This window comes from Mchenga conophoros, linkage group LG7 (genome assembly GCF_057382185.1).
Source record: "Mchenga conophoros isolate Kocher_MC1m ecotype Shallow Benthic linkage group LG7, M_conophoros_male_GT1.1, whole genome shotgun sequence".
Taxonomy (NCBI): Eukaryota; Metazoa; Chordata; class Actinopteri; order Cichliformes; family Cichlidae; genus Mchenga; species Mchenga conophoros.
Genome location: NC_140532.1, coordinates 17344367 through 17364984, shown reverse-complemented (window position 1 = coordinate 17364984; position 20618 = coordinate 17344367). Strand labels below are relative to the sequence as shown.

General features: G+C 40.6%; 2 protein-coding genes across 4 annotated transcripts; both read left to right on the top strand.

Annotated features, from left to right (window-relative positions):
• Nucleotides 1-787: 787 nt before the first annotated feature.
• slc35b4 (solute carrier family 35 member B4) lies at nucleotides 788-7434 on the top strand. The gene is made up of 10 exons (XM_085282628.1): nucleotides 788-1243; nucleotides 2476-2589; nucleotides 2704-2806; nucleotides 2908-2957; nucleotides 3813-3894; nucleotides 3997-4057; nucleotides 4236-4345; nucleotides 4457-4532; nucleotides 4614-4689; nucleotides 6473-7434. The coding sequence occupies exons 1-10, from the start codon at nucleotides 1167-1169 to the stop codon at nucleotides 6720-6722; spliced, it is 999 nt and encodes a 332-aa protein (XP_085138754.1). The 5' UTR covers nucleotides 788-1166; the 3' UTR covers nucleotides 6723-7434.
• An 833-nt stretch (nucleotides 7435-8267) lies between these two features.
• LOC146569937 (uncharacterized) lies at nucleotides 8268-20424 on the top strand. 3 transcript variants are annotated; one of them, XM_085282624.1, is made up of 9 exons: nucleotides 8268-8479; nucleotides 11112-11976; nucleotides 14407-14500; nucleotides 15649-15829; nucleotides 15946-15960; nucleotides 16165-16248; nucleotides 19185-19255; nucleotides 19701-19836; nucleotides 19934-20424. In XM_085282624.1, the coding sequence occupies exons 1-9, from the start codon at nucleotides 8405-8407 to the stop codon at nucleotides 19955-19957; spliced, it is 1545 nt and encodes a 514-aa protein (XP_085138750.1). In that variant the 5' UTR covers nucleotides 8268-8404; the 3' UTR covers nucleotides 19958-20424. The 3 variants fall into 3 exon arrangements, with proteins under 3 accessions (XP_085138750.1, XP_085138751.1, XP_085138753.1); XM_085282625.1 differs by lacking the exon at nucleotides 15946-15960; XM_085282627.1 differs by lacking the exons at nucleotides 15946-15960; nucleotides 19185-19255; nucleotides 19701-19836; nucleotides 19934-20424 and having other exon boundaries at nucleotides 15649-15863.
• The last annotated feature ends 194 nt before the right edge of the window (nucleotides 20425-20618 follow it).

The following is a 20618-nucleotide window of genomic DNA, read 5'->3' as shown; positions in this document are numbered from 1 at the left end:
CACTCACTGATCCAACACACTCTGCCAATTTTGCTGTCTGTGTGTGCACGTTTAGAAAAAAAGTACTTGTTATCCTTTGGTCTTATTAATTTGATTTATTTGGCTGTTGTAATCATTTAACTGTAAGACATCTGTAGTCCAAAAATATATAAGGTGTCATATCAGATAATTATTAGATGTTTCAAATTGTAAATGTTATTGATATTGGATCGATGCTAGCGCGAAATAATCAGTACTTTATTTTTATCCCTCAAGTTTAGTATGTAGATCATTGAATTGTGTTATATATATTTTTTTTAATTAAAACATTTGGAAAAAGAAAAATGTCTGAACCTTTTTTGGCTTGACTGTCATATCTATTTTATCTATAGTCTATAACATATTTAAAAACAAAGTCCGTCAGAGACAGGCATATTTACATTCCAGCTCTCCAAAAAGGTCATTGTTAAAATCCATGAAACGCTGATTGTGTTGACTTTTTATTATGGAAAGTAAAACCACAGTGATTTAAATCTTTTCAAAATTTGCAAATGGATGATGATTCATGTCATAAATCCCAGCACCCTGCTCTTCCCTATATAAGCTCCCTTCATAGATTAAAAGTAATAGTATCAGTAATAATCTTCCTGTATTTACTTGGTATCAAATCGATACCAAAATTTGCACGATCATAGTTCATAGTGAGCAGCTCCCCTGCTCCAACAGCCTTGCGTGGCTTCATGTACCTATAAAATGAGGCAGAGTGATATCTCATTATTTTTCAGTCTGTAATGAGCTGCGCATGCGTGTCGTCAGAGCTGGACCGTGATTACGCTGAACGCATATTTATTCATTCGTTTGTTACATTTTTCTCTAATATTCACATGTAGTGTTGCTTCCTGTACAATACGTTTTTTAACTCGTAATGTGTTACATGAAACTATAAATATTACGCACACGGGAAACCCCTTTTCCTATTTTTTAAATAAACTACAACTCCCATGAAGCACCTGGAACAAGGAAGAGCGAAATCTCGGATTCAGACGTGTTCAGCTGAAACCGGAGTTTGTGTGAAAGCACAAGAAGTCGGACACACAAACCGCTGCCGTAATGCAAACATGCTCCGTTCATTGTCCCGTTTGATTAAGTGACACATCTCCCACCGAGTTTTTCCCGCCGTGAACACCATGGGGCCCGTGTTTGCCGTTGTTCTTGTTTTTGTCGGCTGTTGTAGCAATGTGGTGTTTCTGGAGCTGCTTGTGAGGTCAGTGAGAAACTTACACCGTGTCTACACCAATGACTCATGAAGACTTTACTTCACAAACGTTTGTGTGAACAGTTTGTTTTTAGATTCCTCGTTGCACAGGTGTTTTCACTGAATTCATACAGGAAGTGAAGTCTCGTTTGCATGTTTGTCTAAGTGTCTGAGTGTTACTAAGCTACCCTTCTCCTCCTGAATAATTTTAACTCGTTTTCAACGGTTTTTGCTTCTTAAATCATACTTGATCAAGACGTTTTTTAAGTTACTCCTGACCTCACGTAGTTAATGGATGGTGTTAACGAGAAAACTGGCTACGCTGCGTGCAGTATATGTAGCAGAGCAGTATAACTGTGTGTCATAATCACTTGCATTACGAGTTTATGCTGGAAGGAGTTCAGTCTTTTGACATGTACTTTGTGCTTCTGTGGTTATTCGGTGTTTCTGTGTTATCAGCTGTTGGTCAGTGTTACTGAAGTGAAAGTAAGAGAGTGGTTTCCTGTAGTTAGTGAGATTCTATGGAAATACTTTTACTGCACACTTATTTGGTCCAAGTTTGGACCTTTTGCCTTCAGAACTGTTTAATTCTCCCTGGCAACAGATTTAACAAGGTGCCTATGATTGGCTGATGAGATAATTTATTTAACAAGAGCTGAGCAGGTATTCCAAATAAAGTGCCAGGTGACTATGTGTATGCACAGTGTCAATACTATACACACCCATATTTGGGGTGTCTGTCAGCACCTTGTTTTAGTTGTTTGTTTTTATCCCCCCTTCCTTACCTGTGAAAGTTGTGCGTCCATACAGGTGAGGCTGGGTGTAAATCTGACTGTAAATTTAAGAATTTCTGAATAAATAATCACAGCACTTGTGCAGGCACCTGGCTCATATTCATGTAGATATCCCTATGTCTAGAAACAGCCATGCAAAAGCCTGCTCATGGTATAGTATCCATAGATTGGGCCACATTACCAAAGACTAAAACTAAAGATTTACTTCTATCTTTATTTTCTTTTAGCACATTTATTCTGAAGCTAGTTTTTATTTTCATTACAGTTACATAATGCCATTCAATTATACTAAGTGGGTATGTAGATTAGAGAAAAAGTTATACATATATTGCTCTTTTTTTTTTTTTTTTTTTTTTCCAGTGTATTCATTTTTGAAATGTCTGTCGTTAGCATTAAATGATGCATTATTAATTAACTCTTGGCTCTTTTTCTTCTTTTTTTTCATAGAGATTTTCCAGGATGTGGCAACATAGTCACCTTTGCTCAGTTTGTCTTCATCGCATTGGAAGGTTTCATCTTTGAAACAAACTTTGGACGCAGGAAACCAGCAATACCTATTAGGTGAAAATTAAATAATTTATTAACAAAAAAGATTGACGTGAATATTTTTCAGCTGGTGACTTTTTAAAGCTGACACTGAATCACATTGTCCATTATTTATTTATTTTTTTTCAGTAACTATGTGATCATGGTGACCATGTTCTTCACTGTCAGTGTGATCAACAACTACGCTCTCAACTTCAACATCGCCATGCCTCTACACATGATCTTTAGATCAGTAAGTTTCACACTATGACTCTTGAATGTTTCCTGTTATCACTGACCATCACTTCCTTCACCAAAGCCTGATCTCTGAACTGTTTTCTTGTTTCTCTGTAGGGATCACTAATCGCTAACATGATCCTGGGAATAATCATCCTGAAGAAAAGGTACCCAGCATCCCCCAACAACATACATAACGTTTCCCCACTATGTTTTTGACTTTGTAAATTTAGCAACTAGAACGCTTCATGGAGTGTACTTAATGACCACACACTTTGATTAAATGCTAATAGGATCATAATGATCAGGGTTTTATTCCGTGGACAGACAGTTGCAAAAATCCCTGCATCTGAACTGATTCATTCATATTTCACAAAGACAATCCCGTGTTCCACAAATTTGGCTGTTTTATAGAAATAAAATCATCTTCACCAGATCCTGTTGGAGCAGGTTTACTACGACAGTCTGATTTACACATTCATCTTCATTGTCTTGAAAGTTTGTAGTGGTGCTGTCTACAGTACCCATCATTATATTTTATACATTGATAGTTTTAAAGATGGACATAGCAGCCAGGTTGGACAAAGGAAGCTATTGTGGAAACACCTGCATTATATCTGAAGGCCACCAGATGACGCTTGCTTAGGTTGCAAAGATACTTCCATACTATAGAAGTCTATGGGAGGAAAAGCTATCTGTGTTCCCCTCTCGGTCACTCGGTTTTGGTTATATTCAGTAACAAATACATTCTATTTTGTAAATCTTGGTTACATTATGTTTAGGAACGGAGAATTATCCGCTCATTGGTTAATGAGTCAGCTTTCCTCCCTTCCTTGTCCCAGCCAAGTTTTCAACCAAGGTGGCGACAATGAAAACGCTCATCTCGGGCTTAAAAATGCAAATTTTATTCACTTTTTTCAGCTGTGTAGTTGAAGCTATTGAAAAGAGGAAGCTTTCAAATCGAAATAAAAGTTGAAAAGAGTCGTAGTGAATCTACCCACATTTTTCTTCTCTCTCCGCAGATATTCGGCCAGCAAATATCTGTCTATAGCCTTAGTTTCTGCAGGTATCTTCATCTGCACCATCATGTCTGCCAAACAAGTGGTGAGTCCTCTGCAGAACACTGGGTACTGCTGCAGTTTGACTGTGAGTCATTTTAGCATTTGTTTAAGTGTGCTCTCATAAACTGCACTCCTGATTTTGCAGAATGTGTCAAATGAGGGTTCAGAAGACCAAGGCTTTTACACCTTTATGCATTGGCTTATAGGTGAGTGGCAGCTGATGCTGGCTTTTTGCAGATATGTGAATATCGGTGTGTATGTTTAGTAGTAAGTCACAAGTTTCTGTCCAATCATTTTGTGTGTTGGAGGCATTTGCAGGGGTGGGAAGTCATGTTGATCATGACATGTTGATAATCCATATACATGTTGTACGGATGCATTCAGGTATCGCCATGTTGACCTTTGCCCTGCTGATGTCTGCGAGGATGGGCATTTTTCAGGAGACACTGTACAAGAAGTATGGAAAACACTCCAAAGAGGCGCTCTTCTACAATGTGAGTTTTCCTCCAGCACCAACAGCCCAGGAATTCACTCCACAAATGTTTTCATGGAGCTGTTTTAAAATGTGCAATCCTTTAACATGATTCCTTTGCATCTTTTTGCAGCACTGCCTGCCTCTGCCGGGCTTCCTGCTTCTCTCTACAAATATCTACAACCACTGTGTCCTCTTCAGTCAGAGCAGTGAGTGCCGTCAATTCATTCTGGGAGTCTTTTTCAGAGTGCGTGTTTCATCACAGGTGTCAATGATTTCTTTCTTTGCAGCTCCCACGCTGATTCCTGGGGTCGAACTGACCGTGCCGATAATGTGGATCTACCTGCTGATCAATGTCATCACACAGTATCCTACCAAAACAAGTACTTTTGCAGTTTGCTTGTACTGTTTTTCTCTTTTCCTACTAAACACAATATCACAGTTCATAACTTGCTTTTTTCCCCCAGCAGCTAAAAATAGAAACTGTAACCTCAGCTTATTGCTGTTTTATTAAATCACAAATTTAGATCCAAATGACCTTCATCAGATGCAAAAAACAATGTTCATATCATTAAGCACACACAGTTTTAAAGAAATGTTTACACCCACATACCAAGCAGAGTTTAATCATCTAATTAGGCAGAGATAACTGTCGAGCACTTCACATATGTGTGTGCTATTAAAGCTAATATTAAAAAAAAAAATCGGTTTAGTTTGATCAATCTTGTCTCAGCTTGCACTAAAGACACATTCAGCCCACTGTTGACATTATGAACAGCCATTGAGTTTGAAAGTATCGCGCTCTTACTGGACTTAAAAACTGTGGTGTCACAAACAGCTCTTCACACCACAGCAGAGGATCTATCTGAGGTGGCCCTCGCTTCAGCAGCCCTGTGGTTTTAGTCACGTCTGGGCGGGATTCACAGAGTCAGCAGGTCTTAGTCCCACAGATGGTAGCGTCGCTTCTCGGCGAGCTCACAGATCAAGTATCCGGACATGTTCACAGCACTGAGCCCGGTTTCTGTGACAACATCAGTGAAGTAATACCTCTCGTTGTGAGAGGCCAGCTCATGTTTCCCCTGAGTGGGTTGACAACTCTGTGCTGATGAAGGCTTGTTTGGATTTTCTTTTGTTTTGTTTAAATAAAGGCATGAAAGGCACTGCTGTAAAGGAAGAAGGTGCTTGGATTTTTATACCAAAAGTCAAAACTGCAGCGTGGTTTTAATCATGGAAATTTTATACATCACCTCTTGCTCTAAGTAGCTGACTCATCAAATTTCATTGTTTCTGAGCATCAGCTGAATTTTGATTACTGACTTTGCCTTTATTTATAATGATAAAACAGAGTTATTTGGGCAAAGCCGCTTATGCGCTGTTTTTAATGCTTAACTCTTATGCTGGTTCCTGGTTGGGCCTCTCAGCTTAGAACCAAAAGCGTGTCTGAGATAACTTTGGTAGTGATATCCTTTTTATTTGACAATACAAAGCCGTGTGTTCAGAGCAGTCTGAAACCAGAGCTTATGGTTCACAGAGATTACTTGTACATATACTGATTCATTTGAAATTCAGAAAATATTCGTGGGGATTCAGCCTTTGTAGCATGTATGTAAACTATAATGCTGTCTCAGTAAGAGAAACAGTATGACCCAGAATCTAAATTCGTGCTGTAACAACTGCTAAAATAGTTCGTAACACAAAGTAATATTATAAGTGAGAAAACTAAAGAGTGGCCCTTATTTTTTTACTTTAAAAAAATGAAAGTTTAAGTTGTTTTCCTAAATATTTGTAAACTAATATTAATTAATGGAACTAAACTATAAATCAGCTGTAAAATAAAACCTTAATAATCCACTATGGGCTTCATAGAAAAATGTTAATTAAAATAAATACTACAATAATTTACCAGAATAATTTTATATTACTACCAAAACTAGGTTTGAATATTTCTGTTATACACGGGATCACAATATTAACTGATTAATCCCTGCCTGATCTGTCCAGTGATGCTGATCGTGAAAAATAACATTAATTAAATGGCGGTTTAGCTTACGAGGTCAATTGACACAGACCGTCTTAGCAACACGTGAAGAAATTAGGTTTTTGTCTTCTGTGTCTCAAGTCTTGTTGCAGTCTTTAACCGTTTCTTCAGGTACGTTTGCATCCGTGGTGTTTTCATCCTGACCACCGAGTGCGCCTCACTGACGGTCACGCTGGTGGTGACGCTCAGGAAGTTCCTCAGCCTCATCTTCTCCATCATTTATTTCCAAAACCCCTTCACCACCTGGCACTGGGTGGGGACGGCCGTGGTCTTCGTCGGTACTCTTCTGTACACGGAGGTGTGGAGCAGCGTGCGGGTGGCTCTACGGGGACCCGACGCCAAAGAGAAGAAGGCAGAGTGACGAACCAGAGACTGGCGGTGGACAGAAAATCAGTTATCGTGTTGGACGTAGAGTGATGTTGTTATCCCGCAGCAGTTTTATACAGTTTTAGGGTCATTTAGATTTATACTTGATTACACGGTGCTCAGTCATACACCACCTGAACAGTTTAAAGGATGGTGGTGTTCTGCATTTTTATTGTTGTCAGCAAATCCCATGAACAGATCAAATCCAGCAGATTATTAAAAATCAGCACAGATTTATTGCTAGGAGCTTTTTGAGTCAATTGAGCCAGATCTCATTCATGATGGATTTATTTATTTTAATTCCACGTGTGAATGAATCTGTGTTTTGTCTGTCTGTGCTCTCTGACTCCAAGCACCAAGCCCATTCGCTGTGACTGAAGATGTAGATCTCTAAAACCAGCTATAGTCAATATTTTTACACTACTTGATCACGTGACTACTTGATTATGGTGATGAACCCACAGAGAGTTTTCACCCTCTCTTCAGGCCCAAAGAGATACATGCCATCATTTACCCCAGAACTTGTTTTTCTTGTGCTTGATTGCAGAAAGTTGTAAAAACGACTTACTGTGAGCTTCCTGTCAAGCATTTTACCACAAACTTGAAGAGTGATTATTAGTCAGATTAAATTGTCTTTTTTTTTTTTTTCATACAAAATCCATAAACATTCTTGTTTCCGCTTGACAGACTCTAGGTAAAGATGTTTTCAGTGTTTAATCTGTTATAATTATAATGATAGATTTGAAGGGGAAAGAAATATGTTTGCAGCATGTATATGCTGTGTCGACAGTTTTACTGCCCCCTGTGGCCAAAACGTCAGATTTTCACACTAAAGTCCCACTTTTCCAGCCGGTGTCATTTAACGAAATCATTTCTGAATACAGCTGGAGACTGTTTTTATCAGGACGAGTTAATATTTTATTTTGTAGGTACTGTTCGAAGTGTGTGATTGGGGGTCTGGTGAGAGCTTTGTCAGCCAGTGCAACAGTGTCGGTCAGTGTTGTGTTGTAATACTTTGGCTACACAGATTCTGAGTTTGGTCTTTATTTTGGATTTGCTAACAATAGGAAAAATACGAATACTCTCGGTGTTAGGTGTTTTAACATTAGTACCTCATTATGGTGCGTTCACAGACACAAATTCAGTGCCACTTTTCTTTTTTGCCTATGATGTTGTTTGGATATTTATTTTTTTAGCCTCTAGCTGCTCCAGGTTCGTGTTCATTTTAAGGACTTCACCGATTCATGTGTGAAGAGCTGCTGGAGTCAGATTGCGTGATTAGATAGGGGGACAGGTTATGCAGTGCATATTAAAGTCCCCGTGTCCTTGTCATATTGTCTCAGGTGTATTTGTCAACAATAAATCTTTACACTCCCTGGTGACTGAAATTAAAGTGGGAACATAGCTGAAGACTGAGACTGTTTTTATTTTGTTTTTTTATCTGTGCATGCTTCCTTTTTAAGTGAGTTTTATGAATGTTTAAAGCTGGGACACTCTGTTCTCTTACGTTTCACTGACTAATGCGCAATGGACCAATCCAGGGGGGGGTGGTGTTCAACTCCATCCAATGGCTGCTCATGTTATTCCCCGTCGGTGGTGGGAAGGGCAGCTGTTTGGGTTTTATGTCACTAAGCACTCGTCCACGCTGTGGGTGCTGTAGTTTCAGCAGGGGCAGTGATGGGGGGAAACAGCCCGAGTCACTTCTGTGAGGAAGATGAAGGCGGAGGAATTACTTTTCCGAAGGGCATTCGGGTGAGTGAAGGCTTGTTTAGAGCTGTTTCCATCAGTATAGCGCACGGCTGCACAGCGCATCAGTGCAAGTCAGTGATTTCCTGTCATTCCAGTGTGTGAATGGGTGGATGACTGGATATGTAAAGTGCTTTGGGGTCCTTGGGGACTAGTAAAGCGCTATATAAATACAGGCCATTTACCATTCCTGTCTCAGACGCCCTTGTTGAAAAAAATTTTTCTTTCCATTTTTTAAAGTCTGCTAAAATCACCCCGCACACAGTCAGCGGCATCCCTCTGGTGTAGGGGTTAAAAATAGAAAGTGCATGCTCGCCTTACATTCCCCACACGTGTGGAAGTGCTGCTTCACAAAGTCTTTAAATTCCTGTAATATCCAAACTATGGGTTAATTCTTTACGGCATCATATCTATAATTAAATCAGCTTTATTTCAGGTAAATAATGCCATTCTCAATCTGCGACCTTTATCGACCTCTATTGGTGACATTACAGTGTAACAACAGCACTTTTACTTTGGTTTGTATCAGGGGTGTCAAATATTAGACCCGCGTGCCTGAATCCGGCCAGTCTGGCCCACAGGATTGGAGTTTGTTCTTTTTTTTTATTTTGGACTTTGAACTGTATTTTCATAAATTTTACAGCTTGTTCTGCTAATAAAGACAGCCCAGCCACCATTCATACTACACAGAATCAGAATATCTTTATTGTCATTGTAACAAATTAAGTGAAAGTCCCTGCGGGGTCAAGAGAAAAGGTTTAAATATAATTACAAAAGAGTAATATAAGAAAAACAGGATAGAAACTGCTATTCAGTATTTGACTCTGTATTTGTCACCAAAGTTATGAAGTAATAGTTAAATGAAAAACACTAAAGTTACTATTTTTCTCACTATCCACTACAGAAATTCCTTTTTTAATCTGTCTACTTTAAAGTAAAATAAACAAATAAATAAAATAGGAAACTTTCTGTGAATTAACAAAAATATTATTCTTTATAATTACCGGATGGTCTGGGCAATGACCTACCAGAACATCTTTCTGTAATTTTATGCTTTTATTTGTTACAATTTAAGCCAGAATAGTCCTGCTCAAAGATTTCTTTTATTAACTACAGCACAGTTCCTTTGTCACGTAGAAAAACATACTTCCTTTTTCTTACATTGAGATATCACAGGGATTAAGTGTGCAGTTACATTTCTTTACACTGACAGAGGGGATTTTCACCCCAATTAAAATCAAAGTGGGCTAGATGTGACCAACAGGGTAAAATGAGTTTGACATCCCTGGCTTCAAAGAATAAAATTTTACTGCATGAATTGATCGCAATAAAAAATGATCCTAAAATATATAATTCTCCAGTAGGAGCTGGCTCAAGCCTCTGATTTTGTCAAGAATGATCGTATTTACAGACTGTATTAAAGTGTGTCCAAATATGCAGAAGGCATATTGCTAGTTGGTGTTATGTGCTGTCAGTGGGAGGCAGCATAACACCAAAAAAGTCCCGAGAAATGTGAATGATTTAAATACAGGCACTGGGGTCCTTAAATACAGCAAGGTGCAAAAGTCTTGAGCCACCTCTCATTTCTTTCCTTTTTCTCTCATTTTGAAGTGGCAGGCTTAAAAAAACTATGCAGATTAGATGAAACGCATCTGAAAGTTAAGTCCTAATAATAATTATAATAGGACACTTTTTGCTAAAGCTTCATCAGAAATGGTCTCAGTGGAAGGGTGGCTGAAATTCAAGGCCACCTAAATTTATATAGTGATGAAGCTAAATTTGAAGTTGTAGGTTCAAATCTTGAATTTATGGAGGAGGTCAGGAGAGAAGTGTCTACAGAGCCTCCGCTGTGTAAAAGCACGACGGAGGCTCTGTCATGGTTTGGAGCATCATTTGAGCCAGTGGTGTTTGAGATTGTGTTTTAAAAACAGCACAATTTCAATTTAAAAACTGTCAGTTATTGTTTTGTTTGACATATCATTGGATTGATTGGCTTGTTTTCAATGCTGCAATACTGCTGGGCTTTCTATTTTCTTAAAAGTCACTAAACTTCTCCACTGATGTAGCCTTGGTCATGGTATTTGATAAGAACTCTTTTAAGAAAATATATTGTTGCATAAAAGTGATAGGTTCTTCACTCTTAAACAAATAAAGTTATATACCATTTATGCTTTCATCTTTCTCAGTAAGTGTTACTTTTTCAAAGGGCAGCAAGGCTGTACCAAAGTCGCTTCTCTGGATTTTGAATGTGTATTTATGTCACTGCCGGTGGCTGTTCAACAGACAAAAGCACAAATAAAATAACATTATTTCTCATTTGTTCTTATTCTGAATTTCTCTTAGAAAATATTAAAGGTCAGACAGTCTGAAGGTCTTTTCAATTATATTTACAAGAAACAAGGAGACCTATTTTCTGATGTATTTGATATAAAATTCCTTTGGACACTTGTTCAGTGGCACGCTGAGTCTTATGAAATAACGCTGCAGTGTTTAATGGCAGTGATGCGTAAACTTCACATTACTTACGCAAGACTTGAACCTGTGATAGAGAGCAGAGCACCAGCATGGGAAACATTTGAATTTGCTCTTTGTGGCCTGCAGGTGGCGCTTATGGTTATTATTCTTCTTCTTTCATCAGCTGTCAGACCGAGTCATCAAGCGGATGAAGCTGTCGCCAGAGGTCGTCTCGCCGCATCTCGCTCATGCATCAAAACCAGTGGCTTCTCCAGATCCCACCTCTTCTGTGGAACACTTGTCACCTCCTCCACCTACAGTTATCGCAGCACCACCTCCTTCTCTTTCTCCTCCTTCTCAGGGAGCCACAGTTCCAACAGTGGAACCTGCTCCTGCTGTTAAGCTCATCCCGCCTCCTCCTGTGCAGTTTCACTCCTTTCCTCCAGCCCCTCCAGAGCCTGCAGCTCAAACTCCATCCACCCCTTCCCCAGGAGTCAAAGCACCTGTAGAGCCCCTTCCTCCACCCCCTGCTGAAGTCCCACCTTCTGCTGAAACCTTAATCCTACCCACGTCTGTAGAGTCATCTCAAGCATCTCTGGCTCCACCTGAACCTTCATCTCAAACACCCCCCACTATTATTGAGCCCGCTACTGTCACTCCATCTGTTGAACCTCTAGAATCTGTTACCCCATCACCTCCACCAGTAGAAACAGTCCAACTTCCACCCACGGTTGAATCTACTCCATCTGGACCAGTGGAGGAAGTGGACCAGCGGTGTCAAGTGGAGGCACCAGTCGTGGTTCCAGCTATTGATCCAGAGCCTCCATGTGCTCAATCTCCACCTCCTCCAGAGGATGCTCTAGCACCTCCAATGCTCTCTTTTGAAGAAACATCTCCATCTTGTCACTTTGTGGAGCAAGCTGTTGCCCCAACTCACCCACCTCTAGCTCCACCGCCACCAACCGAGGAGTCCCCCAAGAACCCATCTGTGCCTCCTTTTGATGAGAAGGAAGTACCTGTTGTCACAACACCACCCCCACCTGTGACAGGTGAGTCTGAACCATCCTAATCTTTTGGCATTTCCAATTAGCTCTTGTGATGCTTTGAAGTGCATGCTGTGGCTAAGGACATGGAGGTTAATAGGACAAACCTTATAATGTTGCTCAGTCAGATAAGATAAGATAAGATAAGATAAGATAAGATTAGATAGAACTTTATTAATCCCTCGGGTGGGTTCCTCTGGGAAATTCGATTTCCAAAAAAGCACAGCACCGACAGAAGTTACAGAGTTACAGAATATTATATATACACACACACACACACACACACACACACATATAAATACAGAGACAATATAAATAAAATATACGAAGGGGATAAATAGAATAAATAGGAATAAAAAATAAAAATACAAGTGAATTGCACATTTCAAGTATTGAGTCTATTGCACTGTTGACTATTTACAAAAGTATTGCACAAAAGGTATTGCACAGTGAGGTGAAGAGGCACTACAGCTTAGTTGTTCCCCCCTCCTTTGTCCTCCTGTTTCCCCTCCCTCTCCCCTCCAGAGAGGAGTTAAACAGTCTGATGGCGTGTGGGACAAAGGAGTTTTTAAGTCTGTTAGTTCTTGTCTTGGGGAGAAGCAACCTGTCACTGAACAGACTCTTCTGATTATTTATGACCGTGTGCAGAGGATGCCTGGCATTGTCCATAATGTCCATCAGTTTCTTTAATGTCCTTTTCTCTGCCACTGTCACCAGAGTGTCCAGCTTCATGCTGACCACAGAGCTAGCCTTCCTGATCAGTTTCTCCAGCCTGGATGAGTCCTTCTTTGCTGTGCTGCTCCCCCAGCACACCACAGCATAGAAAAGTACTCCAGCAACCACCGACTGGTAAAACATCCTCAGGAGCTTCCTGCAGATGTTAAAAGACCTCAGCCTCCTGAGGAAGTACAGTCGGCTTTGGGCTTTTTTATACAGGTGCTCTGTGTTGAATGACCAGTCCAGTTTATTGTCCACCCACAGCCCGAGGTACTTGTACTTGTTGACCACCTCCACCTCCTCCCCCTCTATCTGAACCGGCAGTGGACCTGCTCTAGACCTCCCGAAGTCCACAACCAGTTCCTTAGTCTTTGAGGTGTTGAGTTGCAGGTGGTTTGTGTGACTCCATGCGACAAAGTTCCTCACCAGACTTCTGTACTCCTCTTCCTGATCATCCCAGATACACCCCATGATGGCCGTGTCATCTGCAAACTTCTGAATATGGCATAATTCAGAGTTGTAGCAGAAGTCAGAGGTGTACAGGGTGAAGAGAAGAGGGGACAGCACAGTTCCCTGTGGTGCTCCTGTGCTGCTGACCACAGTGTCAGACGTGATGTCCTTCAGCCTGACGTACTGTGGTCTGTCGGTGAGGTAGTCGGAGATCCAAGCCACCAGGCAGGGGTCCACCTCCATCCTGTTCAGTTTTTCCTGAAGCATACAGGGCCGGATGGTATTAAAGGCACTGGAAAAGTCAAGAAACAGTATCCTGACCGTGCCTTTTCCCCCATCCAGGTGTGAGTGGGCTCTGTGTAGGAGGTACAGGATGGCATCCTCCACTCCGACACCCACCTTGTATGCAAACTGTAGTGGGTCCTGGGCATGTTGTACCTGTGGTCGGAGGAGGTTGAGGAAGAGCCGCTCTAGAGTCTTCATAAGATGTGACGTCAGTGCCACCGGTCGGAAGTCATTCAGCTCATTGGGCCGGTTCTTTTTGGGGACCGGGACGATGCAGGATGTCTTCCATAGGGCGGGCACTCTCCCCAGTCGCAGACTGAGGTTGAAGACTCGTTGTAGATACACAAGTATGCAGAATTAAAGTCCAAATCACATGACTCTGAGGAAATGAGAGAGATACAGCTGATGAAGCATCCAAAAAGTGTAATAATAACAATAATAAACCACTTGTCTCTAAGGTGGGATTAAGATTTGAGAATGAGCATTTCCGTCTATTGTCTGCAGGATCATTTCAGTTAACAAGAGCTGAAAGCAGCAGTTTGAAGTTTCCAAGCCTAAAATACATTACAGAGTTACAGTGTAACATCCGGAAATCTCTGAGGCAGAGCATTCAGTGGAATTGACCCGAACTGTAGCGTGTGCCAGAACACGCCACCTACCACCTCAGCAGATTTGCCTCCCAGTGAGGTTCTCCGTTTCCTTGCTTCTTACTATACTGACTCTGTGAAGAAGATCAAGCACTCATATCAGAAAAATAAGTACACAGGGACACACCATTTGTTGCTTTTCTTATTACCAATGTGTAACCATTATTTCAGACCATTATTTCTGGTAGAAGTTTCATTTCAGCGTTCTAAAGCAGTGATGTTCAAGTTATGTTTGAGGCTTTCATTTGGAAAGAGTTTCAGGCTTTTAGTAGGAGATCAAATTTAATCAGTAGATTTAACATGTTTGCAATCATTGCTTTGTTTGTTTCTTCTCAAGTGTCGGAAGACGAGTTGAGGCAGAAGCTCAAAGAGGAGATGCAGAGAAGTCTGAAGGAGGAGATCGACCAGAAGAGGCAGGAGCTACAGAGGCAGTAAGGACACAAGACTGAATGTTTTACTGAGTTTTGAATCTTGCTGTCTCATTTGTCCTTTCTGATAAGATAAAAACACAACTGTAGAGGTTTGTAGTCGATCCGTACCGATGCACACATTTCTGCTCAAGATGCCACATTAATTATTTAGTCACTAATTCTATTTATTAGGAAAACATTCAAATTTATTCATTTTTTAAGCAAAAACGCCATAAATCAATAATAAATATAATATTTAAATAGCGATAACAAAGATTTTAAAGTTAAACTGCAATCAAAACTTTGAATGTCAGAGAATATATTCTTATTTTTTTTAATCAGTGTTTTTATTGAGTTTTCAGAAAGCATATCATTCATACAGAAAAGCTCGAACTCAATTCCTACAACACAGTGTAAGACAAACTATACCCAGACAGAGAAAAGATAAATAAATAAATAAAAGGGGGGGGAGTTGCCAGTTATGGAGTAGACGAAAACTCATCTTCAAAATAGGAAATGAAAGGCTGCCAGACCTTAAAGAATTTCTTGGTGTTGCCCTGTATAGTAAATCTGAGATGTTCTAATTTGAGGTGTGCCATCACCTCCTCCACCCAGCGTTTATGGGATGGCAGTGTTGCCTTTATCCAGTTGAATAGAATCAATCTCCTAGCCAACAATGAGGTGAATGCTATTGCCTTCCTCTGAGAGGCTGTTAGTTGAGTTTCCCTCGGTGCCACACCAAAGATGGCTGTCAGAGGCATTGGTTCCATATCTTTAGTATAAATGAATGAGAATGTTCTAAAGATGTTAGCCCAAAAGTCTTTCAGCCTGGAACAAGACCAGAACATGTGGCATAAGTTGGCTGGCACCTGTTTACATCTGGGGCAGGTCGGATCGGCCCCCTGGTACATTCTTGCCAGTTTCTCCCTTGACAAGTGGAGTCTGTGTAACACCTTGAACTGTATCAATCCGTGTCTTACACATACAGAAGCAGAGTGTACTAGATCTACAGCCCCTCCCCAGTCAGAGAATATATTCTTATTAATTAAGTACAATTATCCCAGGATATCTGCACACTTGAGCAGTTGCTGCTGATGCATTCTCAGTTGATCAGCTTATCGATTAATCAACTCTAAGTTCTTTAAAAGATGCACTTTGTGCATGTGAAGGTTGGAGGAGATGAGGGTGCAGGTTCGAGCTGAGGCGAGGGCAGCAGCTCGGGCTCGGGTGGAGGAGCAGGTGAAGAAGATTCTGGAGGCTGAGAGGGCGGCGAGCACGGAGAAGCTCACAGACACTATCATGAAAGAGCGAATGAAGACGGAAGATGAGAAGCTCATGGTGCAGCTTTATGTAAGCAAAGGAAGACACGCTTGACTCTGAATATGTGAGGAACTCTGCTGTAAATACAAAACTCTTTCCTCCTTTTAATGTGCTTCTTTTTCTTTCTTGCCGCGTTGTTGTTTCAGTGGATGGAGCTGAAGGTAGGACGATAGAGATGCATGCATGCATGCCTCACTCTCAAACAGCTGCAAATCACAGACATGAGTTGCAGCTGTAACTTTGAAAAACAGGAAAAATTGACCCTGAAAAAACCGCATGTAAATTGAGTGTCAGCCTCTAAAAAATTTCAATATGACGTTTTCAGAGCTGTACTGATATCTTCTATGAATGTTACATTATCGCAGGCTCATCAGCTGGAGGAGAAGGAGAAAGAGCTGAAGAAACGAGACGCTCTCTACAAGGAACATCTTGCAAAACTCGATACAAAGGTTAGTTAACATTTTTGAGACTTGAAGTAATTCTTATATGTTTAAAGTTCTTACAGGTTTAAAGCGAGACTATGTTTTGCTAGAGATGTGTCGAGTGGCCGGGGAGACTGTAAACAAAAGACAACGTGTATGCCTAACTGGCTTTTTAACTAGTTTTGAAAAATTCCAGTTGTAATCTAATCTAATGTGATGTATATATTACTCCAAAATTTAGGCAACCCTCAACACACAATCAGACATCAGATCTTGATAAATTAAATGTTCAACTTGAAAATCTTTACTGACATATGGTACTGAGCAAAAGTCTTGAGTCACCCTTTATTATATTTTGCTTCTAAGGAGCCAAACTATCTTGTAACTTGTGTAATCTCAGTGTGTCCTTCAAAGTATTAAAGGTAACCAGAGACATTAGGGACAAAAGAGCGAGTTGTAGGCCGAAAAAGTATCTACAGCAAATGATCAAAATCTGAATGTCATGTAATTAAGAAATGGGGGGGGAAATCCAGCAAAGACCTGACACAGGACCTGAGTTTCATTTGGCCTTTCAGCTGTCTGCTGTTCACTGAAGCCGTGTTAGAAATGGTCTCTCTGGTGGATGTCAAGAAGCTATTTTTAAGGCAGGAAAACAGGGAGAAAAAGATAAGCTGGATTAATTCAATTCAATTCAATTTTATTTATATAGCACCAAATCACAACAACAGTCATCTCAAGGCGCTTTATATTGTACAGTAGATCGTACAATAATAGATTCAGAGAAAACCCAACAACTAAAGTGGGAAGGAAAAACTCCCTTTTAACAGGAAGAAACCTCCGGCAGAACCAGGCTCAGGGAGGCGCGGGGCCATCTGCTGCGACCGGTTGGGGTGAGGGAAGGAAGACAGGATAAAAGACATGCTGTGGAAGAGAGACAGAGGTTAATAACAGACATGATTCGATGCAGAGAGGTCTATTAACACATAGTGAGTGAGAAAGGTGACTGGAAAGGAAAAACTCAATGCATCATGGGAATCCCCGGCAGCCTACGTCTATTGCAGCATAACTAAGGGAGGATTCAGGGTCACCTGGTCCAGCCCTAACTATATGCTTTAGCAAAAAGGAAAGTTTTAAGCCTAATCTTAAAAGTAGAGATAGTGTCTGTCTCCCGAATCCAAACTGGAAGCTGGTTCCACAGAAGAGGGGCCTGAAAACTGAAGGCTCTGCCTCCCATTCTACTTTTAAATACTCTAGGAACAACAAGTAGGCCTGCAGAGCGAAGTGCTCTAATGGGGTGATATGGTACTACAAGGTCATTAAGATAAGATGGGGCCTGATTAATTAAGACCTTGTATGTGAGGAGCAGGATTTTGAATTCAATTCTGGATTTAACAGGAAGCCAATGAAGGGAAGCCAAAACAGGAGAAATATGCTCTCTCTTTCTAGTCCCTGTCAGGACTCTTGCTGCAGCATTTTGGATCAGCTGAAGGCTTTTCAGGGAGTTTTTTGGACATCCTGATAATAATGAATTACAGTAGTCCAGCCTGGAAGTAATAAATCCATGAACTAGTTTTTCAGCGTCACTCTGAGACAGGATATTTCTAATTTTAGAGATGTTGCGCAAATGGAAGAAAGCAGTCTTACATATTTGTTTAATATGTGCATTGAAGGACATATCCTGGTCAAAAATGACTCCAAGGTTCCTCACAGCGTTACTGGAGGCCAAGGTAATGTCATCCAGAGTAAGAATCTGGTTAGAGACCATATGTCTAAGATTTTCAGGACCGAGTACAATAACTTCAGTTTTATCTGAATTAAGAAGCAGAAAGTTAGCGGCCATCCAGGTCTTTATGTCTTTCAGCCCATTATCTTTACACAAGATAATGGGCTGAAAATCAGTAGCAGCAGGTCTTATGTAGTGATGAACCCAGATTTGAATGACGTTTTTGTTTTCAAGTGATTATCAATCTGTACAGCAGGGGTCAGAAGAGAGGTTCAACAGTGACTGACTGCTCTGTCATCACTTGGAGCTGCATTTCAGTCAGTGGTGTTGGGGATTTTTGTCAAAACTGATGGAATTATGAACGCAGAAAAGTACGTTCAGATTTTGATCCACCATCTAGGATCATCTGGAAAGTGACTTTTCAGCATGAAAATGATCCCAAAGGCACTGCACAAAACATGCAATGACTAACCATGACTAGCACTCATGGATTGCCCCCCCAAGAGCCCAGACCTGAACATTATTAAAGCAGTGTGGGGTCATCTTGAAAGAGAACAGAATAAAAAGAGGCCAGGATCCAAAGAAGAGCTTTGAATGTCTTTCAAGAAATTTACAGAGCGATTCCTGAGGACAGTTGTTAGAATTATACAACTTTGTTTTCCATGTATATCTGCACGTTTTGGCTATTTCCCATTTTCCTAACAAAAAAGACTTTTGCACAGTACTGCACACTGAATAATTTGTGGAGAAAGAAATGAAACAACACCAGTTAGTGGAAACCAAAATTATCAAATCGTCAATCCTTTCTGGGCTTGATGTTAAAATTATTAAGTGATCCTTTAATTTTTCAGCAGTATATCTGGAACTATTTGAAACTGTTAATTACTTTCTTCAGGTATCAAATTGCATTGTAAATGCACCCATGTATGCTGCGCTTTGTTTTCATTTTATTAACAGTGCCATAGGTACATGATCAAACACCTTAACAAATGTCATCACGCTTTAATTCCAACATGTCTGGATCCTAATTAGAGCCTACACACATGTAGCACCACCTTTTACAGCTGACACCAGTGATAGAACCGTGAAGTTGAGCTAAAACATGTTTTCGGGGTCTTTAAATGCAAATTTTGGCCACTGAGGAGCTGTCACGTCCTGAATTTCTTTTGTGGGATTTTGTTGAAGCAGTTGTGATATGTTATGTTGAGGGTAATGTGTGTGTTTTTTACCACTTTGGCAGTGTGCAGAGTTTTACAAAGTCTCTGTCGAGAGCTTCCGGAAGGGCAAAGAAGAGACTCTCAGCCGTTTTACGTAAGTCAGAACACTTTAATTTGTTTATGTGTAGTGTCATGTAAGCCTTATTACAGCTTTTATTTGATGTAAGTTAAGTTTGAATGGATTGGATTTATATAGCGCTTTTCAAGGCACCCAAAGCGTTTTACAATACCACTATTCATTCACTCTCACATTCATACACTGGTGGAGGCAAGCTACAGTTGTAGCCACAGCTGCCCTGGGGCAGACTGACAGAAGCGAGGCTGCCATATCGCGCCATCGGCCCCTCTGGCCAACACCAGTAGGCAAGTAGGGTAAAGTGTCTTGCCCAAGGACACAACAACCAGGACAGAGAGCCCAGGGATCGAACCGGCGACCTTCCGGTTACAGATGCGATTCCCAACCCCCTGAGCCACGGTCGTTTGAATCATAAGAATGAGGCAAATGTTATTTAATATTATTTTCTTCATCTCTCTCTCAGTCATTTTAACACCCACCCAGTGTGTGGAGACTTGCAGAGTCAGATATTAAAATGCTACAAGGAGAACACGGGAAAGACTCTGTGCTGCTCGCGCATTGCCGCTGCCTACATGCAGTGTGTGGACGAAGCCAAGAAAGTACGACCCGACTTGACTTAAACACATTATTTGATTTCATACCTCATTTGCTGTGGATCTTTATTGATCATTTTAAACCATCTCTCTCCTCTCACAGAATAAGATGAGAACAGGCGGTTAATGTGGACCGCATCCTGGCAGACTACTGCAGCCTTTCTATGTACCCAAGGAAGTGCCAGACGCATGCAGACGTTAACTAAAAGGACACTTTAGTCTGCTGCTCATCATGGGATCAAAGCAATTATATCGATGCAACGGCAAAATTAATTTTTAAGTGCTTGCTTTTTTCTTTTAAATGAAGCAAAACACAACAGACAAGCAGAACATTTGCAGACTGAGAGCCTGATTAATCATTTTACACACGTGCCTTGAAGTTATAAAAGCTGTTTATCAGAGTGTGAACGCATGAAGGAACTACTGAGTGAGCAGAGTGTAACAACGAAGAAAAAATTAAATCCATCAGTAAACCTTGATGTGGAACATAATGGTTCACGGTTAAAGAAAATATTTGTGCGTGTGTTTGTGTCTGTGCATGTGCTGCCCCCTGCTGATTTTGAGTTCACAATTTAATAAAAATTTATTACTGTGCTCATGAAATCCAGTTGATGCTCTCAGGGAGGTAAAGCGGCTGTTTTTCTGTGATATAGCTCATTACTTGTGGCAAAATTATGGATGCAAAGCAAAAAAAGAAAACTCATAAACACAACATCCTGAACATCGCAAATAAGACGGAGCACTGGACAGCAGAAGTGCAGGTGCATAAACAACCTACGTAGAAATGC

Excerpts from the sequence above, each read along its gene's own strand:
- slc35b4 (XM_085282628.1), top strand. The coding sequence starts at position 1,167 with ATGGGGCCCGTGTTTGCCGTTGTTCTTGTTTTTGTCGGCTGTTGTAGC. Across the intron at positions 2,590-2,703 it reads AAACCAGCAATACCTATTAG|TAACTATGTGATCATGGTGA; the intron begins GTGAAAATTAAA and ends ATTTTTTTTCAG. Across the intron at positions 4,533-4,613 it reads TGTCCTCTTCAGTCAGAGCA|CTCCCACGCTGATTCCTGGG; the intron begins GTGAGTGCCGTC and ends CTTTCTTTGCAG.
- LOC146569937 (XM_085282624.1), top strand. The coding sequence starts at position 8,405 with ATGGGGGGAAACAGCCCGAGTCACTTCTGTGAGGAAGATGAAGGCGGA. Across the intron at positions 14,501-15,648 it reads AGGCAGGAGCTACAGAGGCA|GTTGGAGGAGATGAGGGTGC; the intron begins GTAAGGACACAA and ends GTGCATGTGAAG. Across the intron at positions 19,256-19,700 it reads GAGACTCTCAGCCGTTTTAC|TCATTTTAACACCCACCCAG; the intron begins GTAAGTCAGAAC and ends TCTCTCTCTCAG.